Source organism: Melanerpes formicivorus, unplaced genomic scaffold (genome assembly GCF_026170545.1).
Source record: "Melanerpes formicivorus ecotype bairdi unplaced genomic scaffold, bMelFor1.0.p_v2 SCAF_269, whole genome shotgun sequence".
Classification (NCBI taxonomy): Eukaryota; Metazoa; Chordata; class Aves; order Piciformes; family Picidae; genus Melanerpes; species Melanerpes formicivorus.
The window spans coordinates 235,016-255,566 of record NW_027142621.1 but is presented as its reverse complement, the minus strand read 5'-3'; the positions used below and the strand labels follow the sequence as shown (position 1 = coordinate 255,566).

The 20,551-nt window shown below is 60.9% G+C and overlaps 2 protein-coding genes across 2 annotated transcripts; both read left to right on the top strand.

Annotated features, from left to right (window-relative positions):
* The first annotated feature begins 2,814 nt into the window (after positions 1 to 2,814).
* MGAT1 (alpha-1,3-mannosyl-glycoprotein 2-beta-N-acetylglucosaminyltransferase) lies at positions 2,815 to 5,045 on the top strand. Its single transcript, XM_068170011.1, is given in 3 exon segments — positions 2,815 to 2,963; positions 2,965 to 3,150; positions 3,152 to 5,045. Coding segments are annotated over 3 exon segments (1,347 nt in total). The 5' UTR covers positions 2,815 to 2,933; the 3' UTR covers positions 4,283 to 5,045.
* Positions 5,046 to 8,614: 3,569 nt separating this feature from the next.
* Positions 8,615 to 9,271, top strand: LOC137458669 (histone H3.Y-like). Its single transcript, XM_068170020.1, has 2 exons — positions 8,615 to 8,657; positions 8,820 to 9,271. Exons 1-2 carry the CDS (start codon positions 8,615 to 8,617, stop codon positions 9,269 to 9,271), a joined length of 495 nt encoding a protein of 164 aa, XP_068026121.1.
* The last annotated feature ends 11,280 nt before the right edge of the window (positions 9,272 to 20,551 follow it).

Below are 20,551 nucleotides of genomic sequence, written 5' to 3'. Positions count from 1 at the left end.
TGTTTTTTTCTGCTCTTTTCCACTTCTCTCTCCCTTTTCCCCCTTTATTCTCCATTTTTATGCCTTTAAGCCTCATTTTCCCCCTTAATTCCATGTTTTCCTCCTCACAAAGTTGCCCAGGCTGGACTTAATAACCCTTGAGCCTCTCTGCCCTTCACCATTCACTTTTTCACCCCCTTTTGCTTTATTTTCCCTTTGTTTTTTCTCCTCTTCCTCACTTACCTCTCATTTTTCCCCCTTAATTCCTCTTTTTTGGTGGCTTTTAAGCCCTCTTTTTCCCCTTATTCCACATTTTTCCCCTCACAAAATGTGGACTTTACCCTTGAGCCTTTCTCTGTGGCAGTTCATTGACCACTTTTTCACCTCTTTTGCTTTATTTTCCCACTGTTTCTTCTCTTTTCCACTTCTCTCTTCCTTTTCCTCCTTAATTCTCCATTTTTATGCCTTTAAGCCTCATTTTCCCCCTTAATTCCATGTTTTCCTCCTCACAAAGTTGCCCAGGGTGGACTTAACCCTTGAGCCTCTCTCTGTGGCAGTTCATCGACAACTTTTTTCCTCTTTTGCTTTATTTTCCCTCTGGTTTTCCCCCTCTTTTTCACTTCTCTCTCCATTTTCCCCCTTAATTCCCCGTTTTTATGCCTTTAAGTCTCATTTTCCCTCTTAATTCCATGGTTTTCCCTTCACAAGGTGCTCCAGGGCAGAGTTAACCCTTGAGCCTCTCTACCCTTCACCATTCACTTTCCTCCACTTTTGCTTCATTTTCCCTCTGTTTTTTCTCCTCCTTTTCACTTATCTCTCATTTTTCCCCCCTTAATTCCTCTTTTTTTGTGGCTTTAAGGCCTCTTTTTCCTCTTTATTCCATATTTTCCCCCTCACAAGATGTGGACTTAACCCTTGAGCCTCTCTCTGTGGCAGTTCATCGACCACTTTTTCCCCTCTTTTGCTTTATTTTCCCTCTGTTTCTTCTGCTCTTTTCCACTTCTCTCTCCCTTTTCCCCCTTAATTCTCCATTTTTATGCCTTTAAGCCTCATTTTCCCCCTTAATTCCATGTTTTCCCCCCTCACAAAGTTGCCCAGGGTGGACTTAACCCTTGAGCCTCTCTGCTCTTCACCATTCACTTTTTCCCCCCCTTTTGCTTTATTTTCCCTCTGTTTTTTCTCCTCTTCCTCACTTGTCTCTCATTTTCCCCCTTAATTCCTCCTTTTTTGTGGCTTTAAGCCCTCTTTTTCCCCTTAATTCCACATTTTTCCCCTCACAAGATGTGGACTTTGCCCTTGAGCCTCTCTCTGTGGCACTTCACCCATCGCCTTTTCCCCTTTTACTTTATTTTCCTTCTCTTTTTCTCCTCTTTTTAACTTTTCCCTCCTTTTCCTCTCCCCATTCCTCTTTTTTATGGCCTTAAACCTCATTTTTTCCCTTAATTCCCCTTTTCCCCTCTGACCAAGTGGCCCAGGGCAGCATTAACCTTTGAGCTGCTCCCCACAGTCACTTTTTCCCCCTCTTGCTTTATTCTCTCTGCCCTGACAAAGTGGCACAACACAACCTTTGAACTGCTCCCAGCCATCATTTCTTTTTCCTCCCTCTTGCTTTATTTTCTCTCCTTCCTCCACCCCCCCCCCCCCCCCCCCCCCCCCTTTCTTTATTTTCCCCTCTTTTTCATCTCTTCATTCCTCTTTTCCCCCTCCCAGGTTCCCTCTTCCCCTTGCCCCCTCAGCTTCCCCCCCTCTTCCTCTCCCCCCATATTCCTCTTCCCCCCTCATGTTCCCCACCCCTTCTCCCCCCCGCCAGGTTCTCCTTCTCCTCCACCAGGTTCCCCTCCCCTTCCCACCTCTGGTTCCCCCTCCCTCTTCCCTCCCCCCCCACCTCAGGTTCCCCTTCCTCCCCCAATTTCCCCCTTCCCTCCCCCATCAACTTCCCCCTTTCCCCCTCCCCCCTCGCCTGGAATTCCCCTTTTCCCCTCCCCCCACCCAGTTAAACTTTAACAGGGTTGACCTCTGTCCCCTCCTCCTCTCCCCACACCCAGATACGGGGCTGGGAGTTGGCATTGGCCCTTGTCCCCTCCTTTGGTGTCCAGGGCTGTGGTGAGAGACTCCTCTGGCGGCGTCTGGGCTCTTCTCTAGGGCCCTCTGCAGCCCTGTAGGGTCCAGTACACATCTGTGGGGCCCTCTGCAGCCCTATAGGGAGTGAAACTGGGGGGACTGAGGGGAGGCACTTCTGGTTTTAACCCTCCCCAGCCCCATGGAGTGAAACTGGGAGGGGTTGGGGGAGAATTGAGGGGGTTGAGGAGGGGTTGGGAGGGAATTGAGGGGGTTTGGGAAGGGGCTGGGGGGGAAGTGAGTGCTGTTGGAAAGGGGATATGGGGGGGGGTGGGGGCTCTTCTGGTTTTTAACCCTACCCTCCCCAGCCCCAGGGAGTGAAACTGGGGGGGCTTAGGGGGGAATTGAGGGAGGTTGGGGGAAAGGGTTGGAGGGGAATTGAGGGGGGTTGGGGCGAGGCCCTTCTGTTTTTAACCCTCCCCTCTCCCTGGTGTCTTCTTGCCTCCTCCCCAGCTCCATGGGGTGAAACTGGAGAGGGTTGCAGGGGAATCGAGGGGCATGGAGGGGGGTTGGGAAGGGCTTGGGGGGGAGTTGAGGGGGGCTGTGGAGGGGGTTGGGGTGGAATTGAGTGGGGTTGAGGAGGGCTGGGGGGGACTTGAGGGAGGTTGGGGAGGGGGCTGGGGGGGACTTGAGGGAGGTTGGGGGGGGGGTTGGGGAGGAATTGAGTGGGGTTGAGGAGGGCTGGGGGGGACTTGAGGGAGGTTGGGGGGGGGGTTGGGGAGGAATTGAGGGGGGTTGGGCGAGGCCCTTCTGTTTTTAACCCTCCCCTCTCCCCGCTGCCTTTTCGCCTGCCTTGCTGCCCCCAGGTCCATGGCGCAGGAGTGAGGAGCTGAAGGATGCTGAAGAAGAGCACCTTGGTGGGGTGGGGGGGCGGCGCTCTTCCTCGCCTGGAACGGCCTCCTCCTCCTCTTCCTGTGGAGCCGCCCGGCGCCGGGGCCGGCGGAAGGCGACCGGCTGACGGCGGAGGTGATCCGCCTGGCGCAGGACGCCGAAGCGGAGCTGGAGCGCCAGAAGGACCTCCTGCGCCAGATCCACCGCTACAGCGGCCTGTGGGGGGCCCGCCGGCAGCGGGGGGGGGGCCCGGCTCACCCCCAAACCCCCTCCCCAGCCCCCACCCCCTTCCTTGCCGCCCCAACCCCTCACCGACCCCTCCGGCACCGTCTTGCCGGTGCTGGTGCTGGCCTGCGACCGCAGCACCGTCCGGCGCTGCCTGGATAAGCTCCTGCGCTACCGGCCCTCGGCCCAGCGCTTCCCCCTGATCGTCAGCCAGGACTGCGGCCACGCCGAGACCGCCAAGGTGATCGCCAGCTACGGCCAGGCCGTGGCCCACATCCGGCAGCCGGACCTGAGCGACATCCCGGTGCCGGCGGAGCACCGCAAGTTCCAGGGCTACTACAAGATCGCCCGGCACTACCGCTGGGCCCTGGGGCAGGTGTTCCGCACCTTCCGGTACCGCGCGGCCATCGTGGTGGAGGACGACCTGGAGGTGGCTCCGGATTTCTTCGAGTACTTCCAAGCGGCCTTCCCTCTCCTCCTGGCCGACCGCAGCCTCTGGTGCGTCTCGGCCTGGAACGACAACGGCAAGGAGCAGATGGTGGACGCGGCGCGGGCCGAGCTCCTCTACCGCACCGACTTCTTCCCCGGCCTGGGCTGGCTGCTGCTGGCTGAGCTGTGGGACGAGCTGGAGCCCAAGTGGCCGGCGGCCTTCTGGGACGATTGGATGAGGCAGCCGGAGCAGCGCCGCGGCCGCTCCTGCGTCCGGCCGGAGGTGTCCAGGACGATGACCTTCGGCCGCAAGGGGGTCAGCCACGGGCAGTTCTTCGACCAGTACCTGAAGTTCATCAAACTCAACGACCGTTTCGTGCCTTTCACCACTCTGGACCTTTCTTACCTCAAAAAGGAGGAGTACGAGCGCTCCTTCCTGCCCCGCGTCTACGGCGCGCCGGAGGTCAAGGTGGAGGAGCTCCAAGGCAACCGGCGGCGCGAGCTGGGCGAGGTCAGGCTGCAGTACCGGGGCCGGGACTCCTTCAAGGCCTTCGCCAAAGCCCTGGGCCTGATGGACGACCTCAAGTCCGGCGTCCCCCGCGCCGGCTACCGCGGCATCGTCAGCTTCGTCTACAGGGGGCGCCGCGTCTACCTGGCGCCGCCGGAGGACTGGGCCGGCTACGACCCGACCTGGAGTTAGCGCCCCCTGGGGGCTGCTGCTTATGATCCCACCTGCAGTTCGCGCCCCCTGGGGGCTGCTCTGTTTCTGACTCTGTGGAGTTAGCGCCCCCTGGAGGCTGCTTTTCATGACCCTACCTGCAGTTAGCGCCCCCTGGGGGCTGCTTTGTTTCTGACTCTGGTGTTAGCGCCCCCTGGAGGCTGCTGGTAATGATCCCACCTGGAGTTAGCGCCCCCTGGAGGCTGCTTTTCATGACCCTACCTGGTGGTAGCGCCCCCTGGAGGCTGCCTTTCATGACCCTCCATGGAGTTGGCACCCCCTAGAGGCTGCTTTTTATGACCCTCCATGGAGTTGGCACCCACTGGGGGCTGCCTTTCCTGACCCTACATGGAGGTAGCGCCCCCTGGAGGCTGCCTTTCATGACCCTACCTGGAGGGTAGCGCCCCCTGGGGGCTGCTTTTTGGTTTCATTCCTTTTTCCTGTGGTTTTATTGCGCTGTGGCTTTAAGGGGGTGGAGGAGGAGGTGGTGGAAGGAGGAGTCTGGGGAGGGGATGGGATCTGGGAGGCCCTGAGCCTTCCCCAAGGTGCTGCTGGGGCTTGGGGGCAGCTGGGGGAGGGGGAGGGAGGGGGGGCACAGAAATTATTTTCCAGAATAAAAAGGCCCAAAAGAAGAAAGAACAAAAAGAAGCTGAAAGTGAGGCCCCCAGGAGTGGACATTTTTGGCCCTGCTGGGCCATAAGGACCCTTGGTGGGGTGGTCTGGGGGGCTGCAGGGTACAAAGGGGTCTCTAATGGGGTTTATAGGGGGTCGGGGGGGGTGGCCATAGAGCTCTGCAAGGGTCCAGGTAGCTCTGTGGGGGTCGATAAAGCTCTGTAGGGGTTTGGGTAGATCTGTGGGGGGATCTATAGAGCTCTGGGGGGGTCTAGGTAGATCTATGTGGGATCTACAGAGCTCTATAGGGGTCTAGGTAGATCTGTGGGGGATCTGTAGAGCTCTATTGGGGTCTCTGGAGTTCTAATAGGGGTCTAGGTAGATATGAGGTGGGTCTATAAAGCTCTGTAGGGGTCTAGGTAGATCTGGGGGGGGGATCTCTAGAGCTCTATGGGGGTCTGTAGAGCTCTGTGGGGTCTAGGTCGATTTGGGAGGCAGCTATAAAGCTCTGCAGGGGTCTAGGTAGATCTGTGAGGATCTATGGAGCTCCAGGGGGGTCTATAGACCTCTAGGGGTCTAGGTAGCTCTGTAGGGGGTCTACAGAGCTCTGTAGGGGTCTAGGTAGATCCATGGGGGTCTATAGAGCTCTGTAGGGGTCTAGGTAGATCCATGGGGGTCTATAGAGCTCTGTAGGGGTCTAGGTAGCTCTGTGGGGGTCTATAGAGCTCTGTAGGGGTCTAGGTAGATCCATGGGGGTCTATAGAGCTCTGTAGGGGTCTAGGTAGCTCTGTGGGGGTCTATAGAGCTCTGTAGGGGTCTAGGTAGATCCATGGGGGTCTATAGAGCTCTGTAGGGGTCTAGGTAGATCCATGGGGGTCTATAGAGCTCTGTAGGGGTCTAGGTAGATCCATGGGGGTCTATAGAGCTCTGTAGGGGTCTAGGTAGCTCTGTGGGGGGGTCTATAGACCTCTAGGGGTCTAGGTAGCTCTGTAGGGGGTCTATAGAGCTCTAGGGGTCTAGGTAGATCCATGGGGGTCTATAGAACCCTGTAGGGGTCTAGGTAGATCTGTGGGGGGGTCTATAGAGCTCTATGGGAGTCTGTAGAGCTCTGTGGGGGTTCTATAGAGCTCTGTAGGGGTCTAGGCACCTCTATGGGGGGTCTATAGAGCTCTGTAGGAGTCTAGGTAGCTCTATAGAGCTCTAGGGGTCTAGAGAGGTCTGTAGGGTGTCTATAGAGGTCTGTAGGGTGTCTATAGAGCTCTGTAGGGGTCTAGGCAGCTCTATAAGGGGGGTCTATAGAGCTCTATGGGGTCTAGGCAGCTGGGGGGTCTATAGAGCTCTATGGGGTCTGTAGAGCTCTATGGGGTCTAGGTAGCTCTGGGAGGGTCTATAGAGCTCTATAGGGGTCTGTAGAGCTCTATGGGGGGTCTATAGAGCTCTAGGGGTCTAGGTAGATCTGTAGGGGGTCTATAGAGCTCTAGGGGTCTGTAGAGTTCTATGGGGGTCTATAGAGCTCTAGGGGTCTAGGTAGATCTGTAGGGGTCTATAGAGCTCTGTAGGGGTCTGTAGAGCTCTATGGAGGGGTCTATAGAGCTCTAGGGGTCTAGGTAGCTCTATGGGGGGGTCTATAGAGCTCTAGGGGTCTAGGTAGATCTGTAGGGGTCTATAGAGCTCTGTAGGGGTCTGTAGAGCTCTATGGGGGGTCTATAGAGCTCTAGGGGTCTAGGTAGCTCTGTGGGGGGGTCTATAGACCTCTAGGGGTCTAGGTAGCTCTGTAGGGGGTCTATAGAGCTCTGTAGGGGGCTAGGTAGATCCATGGGGGTCTATAGAGCTCTGTAGGGGTCTAGGTAGCTCTGTGGGGGGGTCTATAGACCTCTAGGGGTCTAGGTAGCTCTGTAGGGGGTCTATAGAGCTCTGTAGGGGTCTAGGTAGATCCATGGGGGTCTATAGAACCCTGTAGGGGTCTAGGTAGATCTGTGGGGGTCTATAGAGCTCTGTAGGGGTCTGTAGAGCTCTATGGAGTGGTCTATAGACCTCTAGGGGTCTAGGTAGCTCTATGGGGGGGTCTATAGAGCTCTAGGGGTCTAGGTAGCTCTATGGGGGTCTATAGAGCTCTGTGGGGGTCTAGGTAGCTCTGTGGGGGTCTATAGACCTCTGTAGGGGTCTATAGAGCTCTGTGGGGGTCTAGGTAGATGATATGTGGGGGGCTATAGGGTTGCTCTGTATGTTGCCCATGCCCCAGCCATGGCCTATAGCACATCCTGCTCCCTGGTCTATGCATCCTGACCTATGTGGCCCAGGCTTGGGGTACTGGGATCTGGGTGGGGGCTGTTTGGGGTGAAATAGGCCCAAATTGGGTGTTTTGGGCTGAAATGGACCCAAATTGGGTGTTTTGGGCTGAAATGGACCCAAATTGGGTGTTTTGGGGTGAAATGGACCCAAATTGGGTGTTTGGGGATAAAATAGATCCAAATTGATGTCTTGGAGGTCCAATAGCCCCAAACTGGGTGTTTTGGGCTGAAATGGGCCCAGATTGGTGCTTTTTGAGGTGAAAGTTGGTATCTTTGGGGTGAAACAAGCCCAATTTGGGTATTTTTTTTGGGTTGAAATGCACCCAAATTGGTCATTTTGGGGTGAAAAAGGTCCAAATTGATGTCTTTGAAGTCAAATAGCTACGAATTTGGTATTTGTAAGGTGAAATGAACCCAAATTTGGTATCTTTGGGGTGAAATAGGTCCAAATTGGGTGGGTTTTAGGTGAAAATAGACCCAAATTGGGTGTTTTGTGGTGAAATGAACCCAAACTCTGTGGTTTGGGATAAAACAGGTCCAAATCGATGTCTTTGAAGTCAAATAGCCCCAAACTGGGTGTTTTGGGCTGAAATGGGCCCAGATTGGTGGGTTTTGAGGTGAAAGAGACCCAAAGTTGGTATCTTTGGGGTGAAACAAGCCCAAATTGGGTATTTTTGGGTTGAAACGCACCCAAATTGGTCATTTTGGGATGAAATAGGTCCAAATTGATGTCTTTGAAGTCAAATAGCTACGAATTTGGTATTTGTAAGGTGAAATGAACCCAAATTTGGTGTCTTTGGGGTGGAATAGGTCAAAATTGGGTGGGGTTTAGGTGAAAATAGACCCAAATTGGGTGTTTTGGGGTGAAATGGACCCAAACTGTGTGGTTTGGGATAAAATAGGTCCAAATTGATGTCTTTGAAGTCAAATAGCCCCAAACTGGGTGTTTTGGGCTGAAATGGGCCCAGATTGGTGGTCTTTGAGGTGAAAGTTGGTATCTTTGGGGTGAAATAAGCCCAAATTGGGTATTTTTTGGGTTGAAATGCACCCAAATTGGTCGTTTTGGGGTGAAACAGGTTTGGTTTGGTGTCTTCGAGGTCAAATGGCCCCGAATTGGGTGTTGATAAGGTGATGCCAAGTGTGATGCCTTTGGGGTGAAATAGCTCCAAACTGGGTGGGGTTAGGGGAAATTAGACCCACGTGGGGTGTGTGGGGGTGAGAGAGACCCAGGTCGGTGCCTTTGAGGTGAAATGGGCTTAAATCAGTGTATTTGGGGTAAAAGGAGCTGGTGATTTTTCTTTAGTAGTGCCTTTCCAGCCCCACTTTTGTCACTTTTCGCCAGAAATTCACCTAAAAGGTCCCAAACCCAACCCCAGACCTCTCTCCCCCCCCCCCCCCCCCCCCCCCCAACATGGCTGCCGGGGAGCTCCGCTCCGAGGCCGCTTGGCGGGAGAGTAGCTCCAGCCAATCAGGCGCCGCGGCCGGACGGAGGCGACCAATCGGCGCTCGCCCAGCCCTGGAAGAAGGCGGGGCGTAGCGCTGGGCGGGAAGAGAGCGGTCGAGATGCCGAGGGCCAAGCAGGCGCTGGCGGGGGGGCGGCCCGAGGAGGCCTCCAGACGCTTCTCCTCCGCCGCCGAAGCCCTCCAAAAAGCGGCCGCCGCCACCCTCCGGGCCTCCGGCGCTGCGCAGGAAGCTCCTCCGGCCGCGGAAGAAGCGTTCGGAGGCGCTGGTCCCCGCCGCCGCCATCCGGGGCCTGCTGCGCGGCCTGCCCGCGGGCCTGGCGGTGAACGGGGAGGCCGTGGCGGTGAACGGGGAGGCCGTGGCGGTGAACGGGGAGGCCGTGGCGGTGAACGGGGAGGCCGTGGCGGTGAACGGGGAGGCCGTGGCGGTGAACGGGGAGGCCGTGGCGGTGAACGGGGAGGCCGTGGCCGCGCTGCAGGCCGGCTGCCAGGCGCAGCTCCTGGCGCTGTTCGAGGCCTGGGGGCTCTGCGCCCTCCACGCCCAGCGAGCTGCCGTCCGGGCTGCCGACCTGAACCTGGTGAGATGCCTTCAGCGGCGCCGAGGCTGAGCCCCGCCCGGGAGCCCTGCCCCAGCGCCGCCGAGGTGCTGCCAGGCCTGCGGGGCCCAGGCCGCAGAGGTGCAGCTGGGGGCTGGGGGCTTTGCTTCGGAGTGGACTTCGCCCTTCAAGCTTTTTGAGGAGGCGGCGGGGAGAGGAAGAAGAAGAACTGGAGCAGGAGAGGCTGCGAGGAAGGACTTGGAGTCGCAGGAAGCTTCGCCGGACCGTGGGGCTGCGGTGTGGGGGCTGAGCGCGGCGGGGGAAGGACTGCACGGCAGCCCCGGGGCGGGCTCCGACTGGGGGGGTTGTGGTCATCTGTGGCTTCAGCTGCAGCCCAGAGCCTGGGAGGTGCAAGCAGAGGCCCTGCCCTGCTGCTTTGCCTGCTGGGCTCCTCCTTTTCGACCTGGAGGGGAGCTGGGGGGGGGGGGGAAAGGCAGAAAGAGACCTGCCCAGTCCTGCCTGGTAGGAGCTGTGCTGAGTGGTTTCCCCCCACCCAGAAATCATCTCCCTGGGTGGTTTGCCTCCCTCCCTCCCTCCCCAGATCAGCTCCCTGGGTGCTTTCACCCCCCCAAAAATCACCTCCCTGGTTGGTTGAAGACACTAAAGTCACGTGCCTGGGTGCTTTCACCCCCCCAAAATGAGCTCCCTGAGTGGTTTCACTCCCCAAAAACCATCTGCCTGGGGGGGTTAATCCCCAAAATCATCTCCCTGGTGGTTTAACCCCCCCCAAATCATCTCCCTGGTGCTTTAACCCCCCCCCAAATCATCTCCCTGGGTGGTTTAACCCCCCCAAATCATCTCCCTGGGTGGTTTAACCCCCCCAAATCATCTCCCTGGGTGGTTTAACCCCCCCCAAATCATCTCCCTGGGTGGTTTAACCCCCCCAAATCATCTCCCTGGGTGGTTTAAACCCCCCCAAATCATCTCCCTGGTGCTTTAAGCCCCCCGAAATCATCTCCCTGGTGGTTCCCTCCCCCACCCCAGAACCACCTCCCTGGGGGGTTTCAGCCCAAAGTTTGAGTTTTGGATTCTTTTGAAGGAGTTCTCCTCCGTTTTTTTTTGGGGGGGAGGGTGTTTCTTTTTCTTTCTATTTTCCTCCTGAGGAGATTTTTCTCACAGGGAAGAAAAAAATTGGTGGTGGGATGGGAGGGGAAAAAAAAAACCAACAACCAAGAGAGCATTAAGTTGGCCCCAAAAATATCCTCCCTCGAGGTTTATTTTCAGTAGAGCTGTAGGAGGGGAGGGGGGAAGGAGGGGTTGGGTTTGGGGGGGGTCCAGGGATGGGTTTGGGGGGGCAGGGGGTTGATTTTTGGAGGGGAGTTGAGGGACTCTAGGGAGGAGGTTTTGGGAGCATCCAGTCTCATTTTGGGGGGCTCCTAGGGGGTGGTTTTAGGGGAAGTCACAATCTCCTCCTCTTTAGCCTCCCTCCCTCCCTCCTCCTCTGCCTCCCTCCCTCCCTCCCTCCTCCTCTGCCTCCCTCCCTCCTTCCCCTCCTGCCTCCCTCCCTCCCTCCTCCTCCTCCCTCCCTCCTCTGCCTTCCTCCCTCCCTCCTCTGCCTTCCTCCCTCCCTCCTCTGCCTTCCTCCCTCCCTCCTCCTCCTCCCTCCCTCCCTCCTCCTCCTCCCTCCCTCCCTCCTCCTCCTGCCTCCCTCCCTCCTCCTCCTGCCTCCCTCCCTCCTCCTCCTGCCTCCCTCCCTCCTCCTCCTGCCTCCCTCCTCCTCCTGCCTCCCTCCCTCCTCCTCCTGCCTCCCTCCCTCCTCCTCCTGCCTCCCTCCCTCCTCCTCCTGCCTCCCTCCCTCCTCCTCCTGCCTCCCTCCCTCCTCCTGCCTCCCTCCCTCCCTCCTCCTGCCTCCCTCCCTCCCTCCTCCTGCCTCCCTCCCTCCCTCCTCCTGCCTCCCTTCCTCCTCTGCCTCCCTCCCTCCTTCCTCCTCTGCCTCCCTCCCTCCTTCCTCCTCTGCCTCCCTCCCTCCTTCCTCCTCTGCCTCCCTCCCTCCTTCCTCCTCCTCTGCCTCCCTCCCTCCTTCCTCCTCCTCTGCCTCCCTCCTTCCTCCTCCTCTGCCTCCCTCCTTCCTCCTCCTCTGCCTCCCTCCCTCCTTCCTCCTCTGCCTCCCTCCCTCCTTCCTCCTCTGCCTCCCTCCCTCCTTCCTCCTCTGCCTCCCTCCCTCCTTCCTCCTCTGCCTCCCTCCCTCCTTCCTCCTCTGCCTCCCTCCCTCCTTCCTCCTCTGCCTCCCTCCCTCCTTCCTCCTCTGCCTCCCTCCCTCCTTCCTCCTCCTCCGCCTCCCTCCCTCCCCTCTTTTACCTCCCCCCCTTTTGCTTCCCTCCCTCCTCCCCCCCCTCCTTTGCCTCCCACCCTTCCCCCTCCTCCCTCCTGCTGTACTTGGGTCCTGGGGGGCTCTGACCCTGCTCCTTCCGAGGCTCCATGCTGGCTGGGGAGGTCTCAGCCCTCTGCCGGGACCGCCCCGACCACGGAGTCCGGAAGCTCGGGGGAGGGCAGGGCGGGGACTGGAGCTATCGCGACAGAGCTGGGGCCGAGAGCTCGGCCCTGCGGCTTCCGGGGGCTCCATTGTTGGGGCGGTCTCAGGCTCCTTCCCGCCCCATCCGGCCGCGGGCACTCGGGAGCCGGGGGGCTGGCAGAGGGCTGAGACACCCCCCCCCCCCAATATGGAGCCTGAGAAGATGCTGGGGCTGAGCCCCCCCGAGATGGAAATGGAGGAGGAGGAGGATGGAAAGGAGAAGGCGATGGTGAAGAAGGAAGAGGCGGAGGAAGAGAAGAAGGTAGAGGAGGAGGGGAAGGAGGAAGAGGAGGAGAAGGTAAAGGAGGAGGAGGAAGAGGCTGAGCAGCAGGATGAAGGTGAAGGTAAAGCTTCCACCTTCCCCTCCGGGCCGGCCCAGCGCTGCCCCGGGTGCGGGCACAGCCTCCCTGCCGCCTGCCAGCCGGGGAAGCGGCGGGGGCGCCTCCGGGCTGGCTCCCGGCAGCCCTTCCTCTGCCCCCACTGCGGCCAGAGGAGAGGCTCCGGGCCCCGCGGGGGCTGTGCCCAGGGCTCTGCTGCTGGCGAGCGGCAGCTCCCCTGCGGGGACAGCTGCGGGCGGCCGCGGGAGCTGAGCGAGAAGCTGCGCAGCAGCCGCAGCCACCGCGGGGCGCGCAGCGGCGCCCGAGCCGCCGGGGGACGGCGCTCAGCGGGGCGGCAGCGGGAGGGGGAGGAAGAGGAGGAGAAGCAGGTGGTGGTGAAGCAGGAGAAAGAAGAGGAGGAGCTGGAAGAAGTGAAGCAGGAGGAAGAGCTGGAGAGGGTGAAGCAGGAGAAAGAGGAGGAGGAGCTGGGGGAAGAGGTGGAGGTGAAGCTGGAGGAGGTGAAACAGGAGGTAGAGGAGAAGCTAGGGGAAGAGGAGAAGGAAAAGGAGAAGGAGCTGGGGGAAGAGGAGGAGGAAGAAGAGGAAGATGAAGCTTCCACCACCCCCTCCGTACCAGCCGAGCGCTGCCCCGAGTGCGGCCAGAGCCTCCCTGCGGGCTGGCGGCCAGGGGAGCAGCAGCAGCAGCGGCGGCGGCGCCGCGCCGGGGCCGGCCGCGGGCAGCCCTCCCTCTGCTCCCACTGCGGGCAGCGCAGAGGCTGCCAGGCGGCTGCCGAGCTGCGCCCGGGCCGCAGGGGCCGCCCGGGCAAGAAGCAGATCTGCTGCGAGGAGTGCGGGAAGAGCTTCGCCAAGAACTCCTACCTGCTGCAGCACCGCAACGTCCACACCGGGGAGCGCCCCTACGGCTGCGAGGCCTGCGGCAAGACCTTCGCCTACAGCTCCGCCCTCATCAAGCACCGCCAGAGCCACGTCGAGAGGAAGCAGTTCCCCTGCGGCCAGTGCGGGAAGAGCTTCGCCACCAGCACCTCCCTCCTGCGCCACTGGACCCTGCACAGCGGCGAGCAGCCCTACGGCTGCCCCATCTGCGGCAAGACCTTCGCCACCAGCTTCTCCCTGGGCCGCCACCGGCAGGCGCACAGCGGGGAGCAGCCCCACGCCTGCGGGGACTGCGGCCGCCGCTTCTCCTACGCCGCCGCCCTGCGGCGCCACCGCCTGACCCACGGCGGGGAGAAGCCTTACCCCTGCGCCGACTGCGGCAAGGGCTTCACCAACGGCTTCGAGCTGCGCATCCACCGCCGGCTGCACACCGGCGAGAGGCCCTTCCGCTGCGGCGAGTGCGGCAAGGGCTTCGCCAGCAAGAACCACCTCACCACCCACCGCTACGTCCACAGCGGGGAGAAGCCTTTCGTCTGCGGGGACTGCGGCAAGGGCTTCGCCACCACCTCCCGGCTCAGCTGCCACCGCTTCGTGCACACCGGCGAGTCGCCCTTCCGCTGCGCCGACTGCGGCAAGAGCTTCGTCTACGGCGCCGCCCTGGGCGCCCACCGCCGGCTGCACACCGGCGAGAGGCCTTACAGCTGCGGGGAGTGCGGCAAGAGCTTCGCCTACAGCTCCGTGCTCACCAAGCACCGCCGCATGCACGCCAGGAACAAGTCCTAGGGCAGGGGGAGGAGGAGGAAGAGGAGGAGATCGGGGCGGGGGTGGCCGCGGGCAGAGATCCGCCTCCGGCTGCGCTCCGCCTCCGGCAGCCGAAACCTCACAGCGGGGAGGAGCTCCCGGGGCAGAGCTCTGCCTCCGGCTTTGATCTCCTCCAGCAGCAGAGCCTCCACGCCAGGGGGAAGCTCCCAGGGCTGCGGTGGCCACCGGCAGAGCTCTGCCTCCAGCTCTGGTCCACCTCCAGGAGCAGAGCCTCCACACTGGGGAGGAGCTCCAATGGCAAAGCTCTGCCTCCGGCTCTGCTCTCCTCCAGGAGCACAACCTCCACCCCAGGGAGGAGCACCCAGGGCTGTGATGGCCATAGGGAGAGCTCTGCCTCCAGCTTCAATCTCCTCCAGGAGCAGAACCTGCACTCCAGGGGGGAGCCCCCAGGGCAGAACTTCACCTCCGGCTCTGCTCTCTTCCAGGAGCAGAAACTCCACTCCAGGGAGGAGCTCCAAGGGCAGAGCTCTGCCTCCGGCTTTCATCTCCTCCAGGAGCAGAAACTCCACTCCAGGGAGGAGCTCCCAGGGCTGTGGTGGCCACAGGCAGAGCTCCACCTCCAGCTCTGCTCTCCCCCAGGAGCAGAACCTCCACCCCAGGCAGCAGCCCCCAGGGCAGGACTGCCCCAGCCCTGCCCCTTCCCTGCCGGGTCCTGCCCTGCTGGGCTGCGGGCAGGTGGCAGCAGGGGCACCGGGGGCAGTGCCAGGCAGAGCTCTGCAGGGTGCCCTGCTGGGGGCAGGGGAGAGGGTGGGGGAAGGGCAGCAGAGGGCAGGGCAGGACCTGGCACCGTGCCCAGGGCGTGGCCAAGGAGGGAAAGAGGCAAAAAGGTTTTTGTAGTCCTTTTAGTTTATTTTTTGTCCTCTGTGAGACTTGGGGGGGAGGAGAATAAATTAATTAACTTTGTTAATTACATCCTTCCTGCCTCCTCTTAATTACCAAACCCCTGGGACTGCAGGGACCCAGCCCAGCCCTGCAGGGACCCAGCCCAGCCCTGCAGGGACCCAGCCCAGCCCTGCAGGGACCCAGCCCAGCCCAGCCCTGCCGGGACCCAGCCCAGCCCAGCCCTGCCGGGACCCAGCCCAGCCCTGCCGGGACCCAGCCCAGCCCAGCCCCGCAGGGACCCAGCCCAGCCCTGCCGGGACCCAGCCCAGCCCAGCCCAGCCCTGCCGGGACCCAGCCCAGCCCTGCAGGGACCCAGCCCAGCCCAGCCCCGCAGGGACCCAGCCCAGCCCTGCCGGGACCCAGCCCAGCCCTGCAGGGACCCAGCCCAGCCCAGCCCTGCCGGGACCCAGCCCAGCCCTGCAGGGACCCAGCCCAGCCCAGCCCAGCCCTGCCGGGACCCAGCCCAGCCCTGCAGGGACCCAGCCCAGCCCTGCAGGGACCCAGCCCAGCCCAGCCCAGCCCTGCCGGGACCCAGCCCAGCCCTGCAGGGACCCAGCCCAGCCCAGCCCTGCCGGGACCCAGCCCAGCCCAGCCCAGCCCTGCCGGGACCCAGCCCAGCCCAGCCCTGCCGGGACCCAGCCCAGCCCTGCCGGGACCCAGCCCAGCCCAGCCCAGCCCTGCCGGGACCCAGCCCAGCCCTGCAGGGACCCAGCCCTGCCCTGCAGGGACCCAGCCCAGCCCTGCAGGGACCCAGCCCAGCCCTGCCGGGACCCAGCCCTGCCCTGCAGGGACCCAGCCCTGCCCTGCCGGGACCCAGCCCAGCCCTGCCGGGACCCAGCCCAGCCCTGCAGGGACCCAGCCCAGCCCAGCCCAGCCCTGCCGGGACCCAGCCCTGCCCTGCAGGGACCCAGCCCTGCCCTGCCGGGACCCAGCCCAGCCCTGCCGGGACCCAGCCCAGCCCTGCAGGGACCCAGCCCTGCCCTGCAGGGACCCAGCCCTGCCCTGCCGGGACCCAGCCCAGCCCTGCCGGGACCCAGCCCAGCCCTGCCGGGACCCAGCCCAGCCCTGCCGGGACCCAGCCCTGCCCTGCAGGGACCCAGCCCTGCCCTGCCGGGACCCAGCCCAGCCCTGCCGGGACCCAGCCCTGCCCTGCAGGGACCCAGCCCAGCCCTGCCGGGACCCAGCCCAGCCCTGCCGGGACCCAGCCCAGCCCTGCAGGGACCCAGCCCAGCCCTGCCGGGACCCAGCCCTGCCCTGCAGGGACCCAGCCCTGCCCTGCAGGGACCCAGCCCAGCCCAGCCCTGCAGGGACCCAGCCCAGCCCTGCAGGGACCCAGCCCAGCCCCACAGGGACCCAGCCCTGCAAGAAGTGACCTCAAGGTCCCACTGAGGTGTCCCCAAAGCTGGGGCCCTGCCAGGGTGGTCCCAGGTCCTCAGCAAGGCCCCAGGGCCACACCCCCAGGGCCACACCTTGGGGTTGTCCCCAAGCCCTGGAGGTGTCCCCAAGGCCCCTCCCTGGGCCCCATCCTCGCTGGCTGCTCCCTGCTGCCCCCCTCGGAGCTGTCCCCTTCCAGAGGTGTCCCCAGAAGCCAGCACCAAGGGCTCAGCACCATCCTGAGCCACCCAGCACCGGCCCTCGAGGTTCTCCTACCTGTGGGGGGGACAAGGGAAGTGTCAGTGGGGGGAGGCAGGGTCCCCCCCCCCAAAACCCTCCCTCTGGGGGGCTTTGTGTCGCGGTGTGGGGAGCAGAGCCCCCGGGGCACAGCCACAGCAGCTGGCCCCAGCCCGGGGCCTGTCCCTGTGCTCTGCCTCCGGCTCTTACGTGGGCGGCCGCGGGGGGGCCACGCCCACGCCTTTGGGGGAGGGGCGTGGCTCAGGGGCCCCGCCTATGGCCCCACCCACCCCATGGCTCCACCCCTGTGACCCCACCCCCTTCCCTCTCATGTCCCCAACCCCCCCTTGCCCCCAACCCCCTCCTGTCCCCATCCCCCCCCAATCTTCCTGTCCCCCCCATCCCCTCTCCCCATCCCCATCTCCCCCCCGTCCCCATCCCCTGTCCCCCTGTCCCCAACCCCTCCTGTCCCCCTGTCCCCACCCCCCCAATCTTCCTGTCCCCCCCATCCCCTCTCCCCATCCCCACTCTCCCCCGTCCCCTACCCCCCAGTCCCCCTGTCCCCAACCCCCTCCTGTCCCTGTCCCCATCTCCCCCTGTCCCCTACCCCCCAGTCCCCCTGTCCCCAACCCCCTCCTGTCCCCTGTCCCCATCTCCCCCCCTGTCCCCTACCCCACCAGTCCCCCTGTCCCCAACCCCCACCTGTCCCCTGTCCCCAATCTCCCCCCTGTCCCCTTACCCCCCAGTCCCCCTGTCCCCAACCCCCTCCTGTCCCCCTGTCCCCCTACCCCTCCTGTCCCCCTGTCCCCAGCCCCCCAATCTTCCTGTCCCCCCCATCCCATCCCCATCTCCCACCCTGTCCCCTACCCCTCCTGTCCCCCTGTCCCCCATTCCCCCCAGTCCCCCTGTCCCCAACCCCCTTCCCCCCCGGCCCTCCTACCCCCCTGTCCCCTCTCCCCCAGTACCTCTCCAGTGCCCCTGGTCCAGGATCTTCCTCCAGCAGCTGGAGGGAGGGAAGGAGGTCAGAGCTGGGCCCTACAGGGGGAGCTCTGGAGGGGTCCAGATCCTACATGCTGAGGCCTATAGGGGTCCAGATCCTACAGGGGGAGCTCTGTAGGGGTCCAGATCCTACATGCTGAGGCCTGCAGGGGTCCAGATCCTACAGGGGGAGGTCTGCAGGGGGATCCAGTCTATAGGCTCTGGGCTCCTGTAGGCTCAGCTCCCTCCAGGGGCTGGGAAGGGAGGGGGGGGAGGGGGTCTAGAACCAGCCCTGGAAGGAGTCCCCTGTGGGGGGGCATGGGGGGGAAGGGTTCAACCCACAGGGATCTAATCCCTAAGGGAAGCCCAAGCTGTGGGGGGGGGGGAGGGGGTGTCTGGGTGCCCACCAGGAGCTTATAGGGGGCTGCTGTATACCAGGGGGGCACCAAGGGGGCCCCCCCCGGCCGTAGGTCACCCCCATTGCTCTGCCCCTCCCCCCCCAGGGGGGCAGCACACAGGGCAGTGCTGCCTGCAGTTGGGGGGACCAAAGGGCCCTATAGATAGCCCCCCCCATAGATGCCACCCCCCCCTTATAGATGCCCAACCCCCCCCCAGACCTCCCCCCTCCCCACATGGCCCAGATCAGCCCCAGTGCCCCCCTGGAGATGCCCCCCCCATAGCTGCCTTTCCCCCCTTATATATCTGCCCCCAGACCCCCTAGGGACCCCCCCCCCCAATACATCACTATCCTGCCCCTAAACCCCACCTAGGCACCCCCAGATCTCTACAGACCCCTACACACCCACACCCCCCACCTATTTACCCAGGGACCCCTATGGACCCCTCTGTAGCCCCCCAGTACCCATTAGGCCTCCCCCAGGCCCCTCTGTATTCCCTATAGAGCCCCCCCAGACCCCTATATCCCCCCCAGGCACCCTATAGACACCCCAGTTCCCTACAGGCCCCCACACACTGCCCCCCTACTTACCCATGGACCCCTATAGACCCCTCTGTAGCCCCCCCAGTAGCCTATAGGTCCCACCAGACCACTGTATAGCCCCCCCCAGACCCCTATACAGCCCTCCCAGCACCACAGAGACTCCCCCAGATCCCTCTGTAGCCCCCCCAGACCCCTGTATAGCCCCCCCAGACCCCTATATGGCCCCTCCAGTACCATACAGACCCCCCAGGCCCCTCTGTAGCCCCCCCCAGCACCCTATAGCCCCTCCCCCGACCTCTATATAGCCCCCCCAGACCCCTGTATAGCCCCCCCCAGCACCATACAGACCCACCAGGCCCCTCTGCAGCTCCTCAGTATCCTATAGCACCCCCCAGACCCCTCTGTAGCCCCCCAGCACTCTATAGCCCCCCCCCGACTCCTATATAGCCCCCCCCAGACCCCTCTGTAGCCCCCCCCAGTACCATACGGACCCCCCCAGGCCCCTCTGCAGCTCCTCAGTATCCTGTAGGCCCCCAGTACCATATAGCCCCCTCCAGGTCCCTATAGCCCCTAGACGCCCCCCAGCCTCCTGTAGGCCCTCCCCTAGACGCCCCCCAGCTCCCTCCAGCCCCCCCCTAAAGGGCCCCTCCAGCGCCCTGCGGAAGCCCCGCACCCGCTCCCCCTCACCTGCCCCTGCCCGGGCCCAGCATGGCGCCGGCCGCGCGGCCTCCTAGGAACGCCCCCAATGCGTCAGGCGTCGCCTGCGATTGGCTGAGCACCACCCACCCACTCTAGGAGCACCACCCCTCCGTGTCATCCGTCGCGCCCGATTGGCTGCAGGCCGCGCGGCCCCGGCAGGAACCTCCCCTCTTCGTAATACGTCGCCTTCGATTGGCTGAAGGCCCTGCGGGAAGACGGTGGGGGGGCGAGAAGTGGAACGGGATTGGCGAAGAGGAGGGGTGGAGGCGGGGAATCAGGAGAAGGGGCGGGGCCTAGGGGACTAGGGCTCCTAACGAGGGCCATTAGCCCTAATAGTGAGCTAATAACAGCAAATATTGGGCTAATAGCGGCTAATAAAGGCTTGATAGTGACTAACAAAGGGCGAATAATGACTAATAAGGTTCTAATAATCACCAATACGGGGGGATAGCCCCCAAAATGGGGAAACAATTGGTTAAATTAGGGTAATAATCGCTGGACTAATAATAGTTATTAACGGGAATAATAGCTAATAATGGATTAATAATGGCTAATTAACAGCTCATAAGGGCTGAGACCTAAATGAGGGGGCGGAAAGGGGAGAATAAGCCCCAAATTGTGCAAATATTTGGGAATATTAGGTTATAATGGGCTAATAAACGCTAATAATAGGGAAATGATGGCTAATTAGGGGGTAATGATGATTAATAAAGGGGTAATGATTACCAATAACGGGGCAATAATTGATAATAATGGCTAAAAATGGGCTATTAACCTCGAATAATGGGTTAATAATGGTTACTTATGGGCTAATAAGGGCTAATTGTAGGGAAGGATGGCTAATTATTGGGGTGATAATGATGAATAAAAGGCTAATTATGATAAATAATGGGGCAATAATTTATAATAATGGCTCATAATGGGCTAATAACCGCGAATAATGGATTAATAATGGCAAATAATGTCCCAATAAGCACTAATTGTAGGAAATTTGGCTAATTAGGGGGTAATAATGATTAATAGAGGGCTGATGGTGATCAATGATGGGCTAATAATTGGTGATAATGGCTAATAATGCCCCAATAACCGCTAATAATGGGTTAAAAATGGCTAATAATGGGCTAATAGCAACTAATAATGCGGAATGAGAGGGTAATAATGATTTAATAAGGGGCCAAAGACTGTCGATAATGAGGGAGTGGCCCCCCAAATGTGGTAATCAATGGTAATCTTCAGCTAATAATTGGCTAATAATAGCTAATATGAGTTCATAACGTCTAATAACGGGTTAATAGCCGCTAATAACGGGGAAGGCCTCAAATAAAGGGGTATTAAGGGTGGCGAATGGGCAATTAAATCCTAATAACGGCTAATAAGTGGCAACTAACTGCTAATAATGGGGAGATAACGGCTAATAAATGACTAGTAAGTGCAATTAACTGCTAATAATGGACAGATAACGGCTAATAACTGCTAATAACGGCTAATAATCAACAATAAAGAGCTAATAGTGGGCAGATAACGGCTAATAATAGATAATAAGTGGCAATTAACTGCTAATAATGGGCAGATAACGGCTAATAATAGCCAATAAGTGACAATTAACTGCTAATAATGGGCAGAAAACTGCTAATAACT

Coding starts and splice junctions, on each gene's coding strand:
- LOC137458669 (XM_068170020.1), top strand. CDS start 8,615: ATGGCTGCCGGGGAGCTCCGCTCCGAGGCCGCTTGGCGGGAGA. Junction 8,658..8,819: donor CGAGGCCGCTTGGCGGGAGA/GTAGCTCCAGCC, acceptor GGAGGCCTCCAG/ACGCTTCTCCTCCGCCGCCG.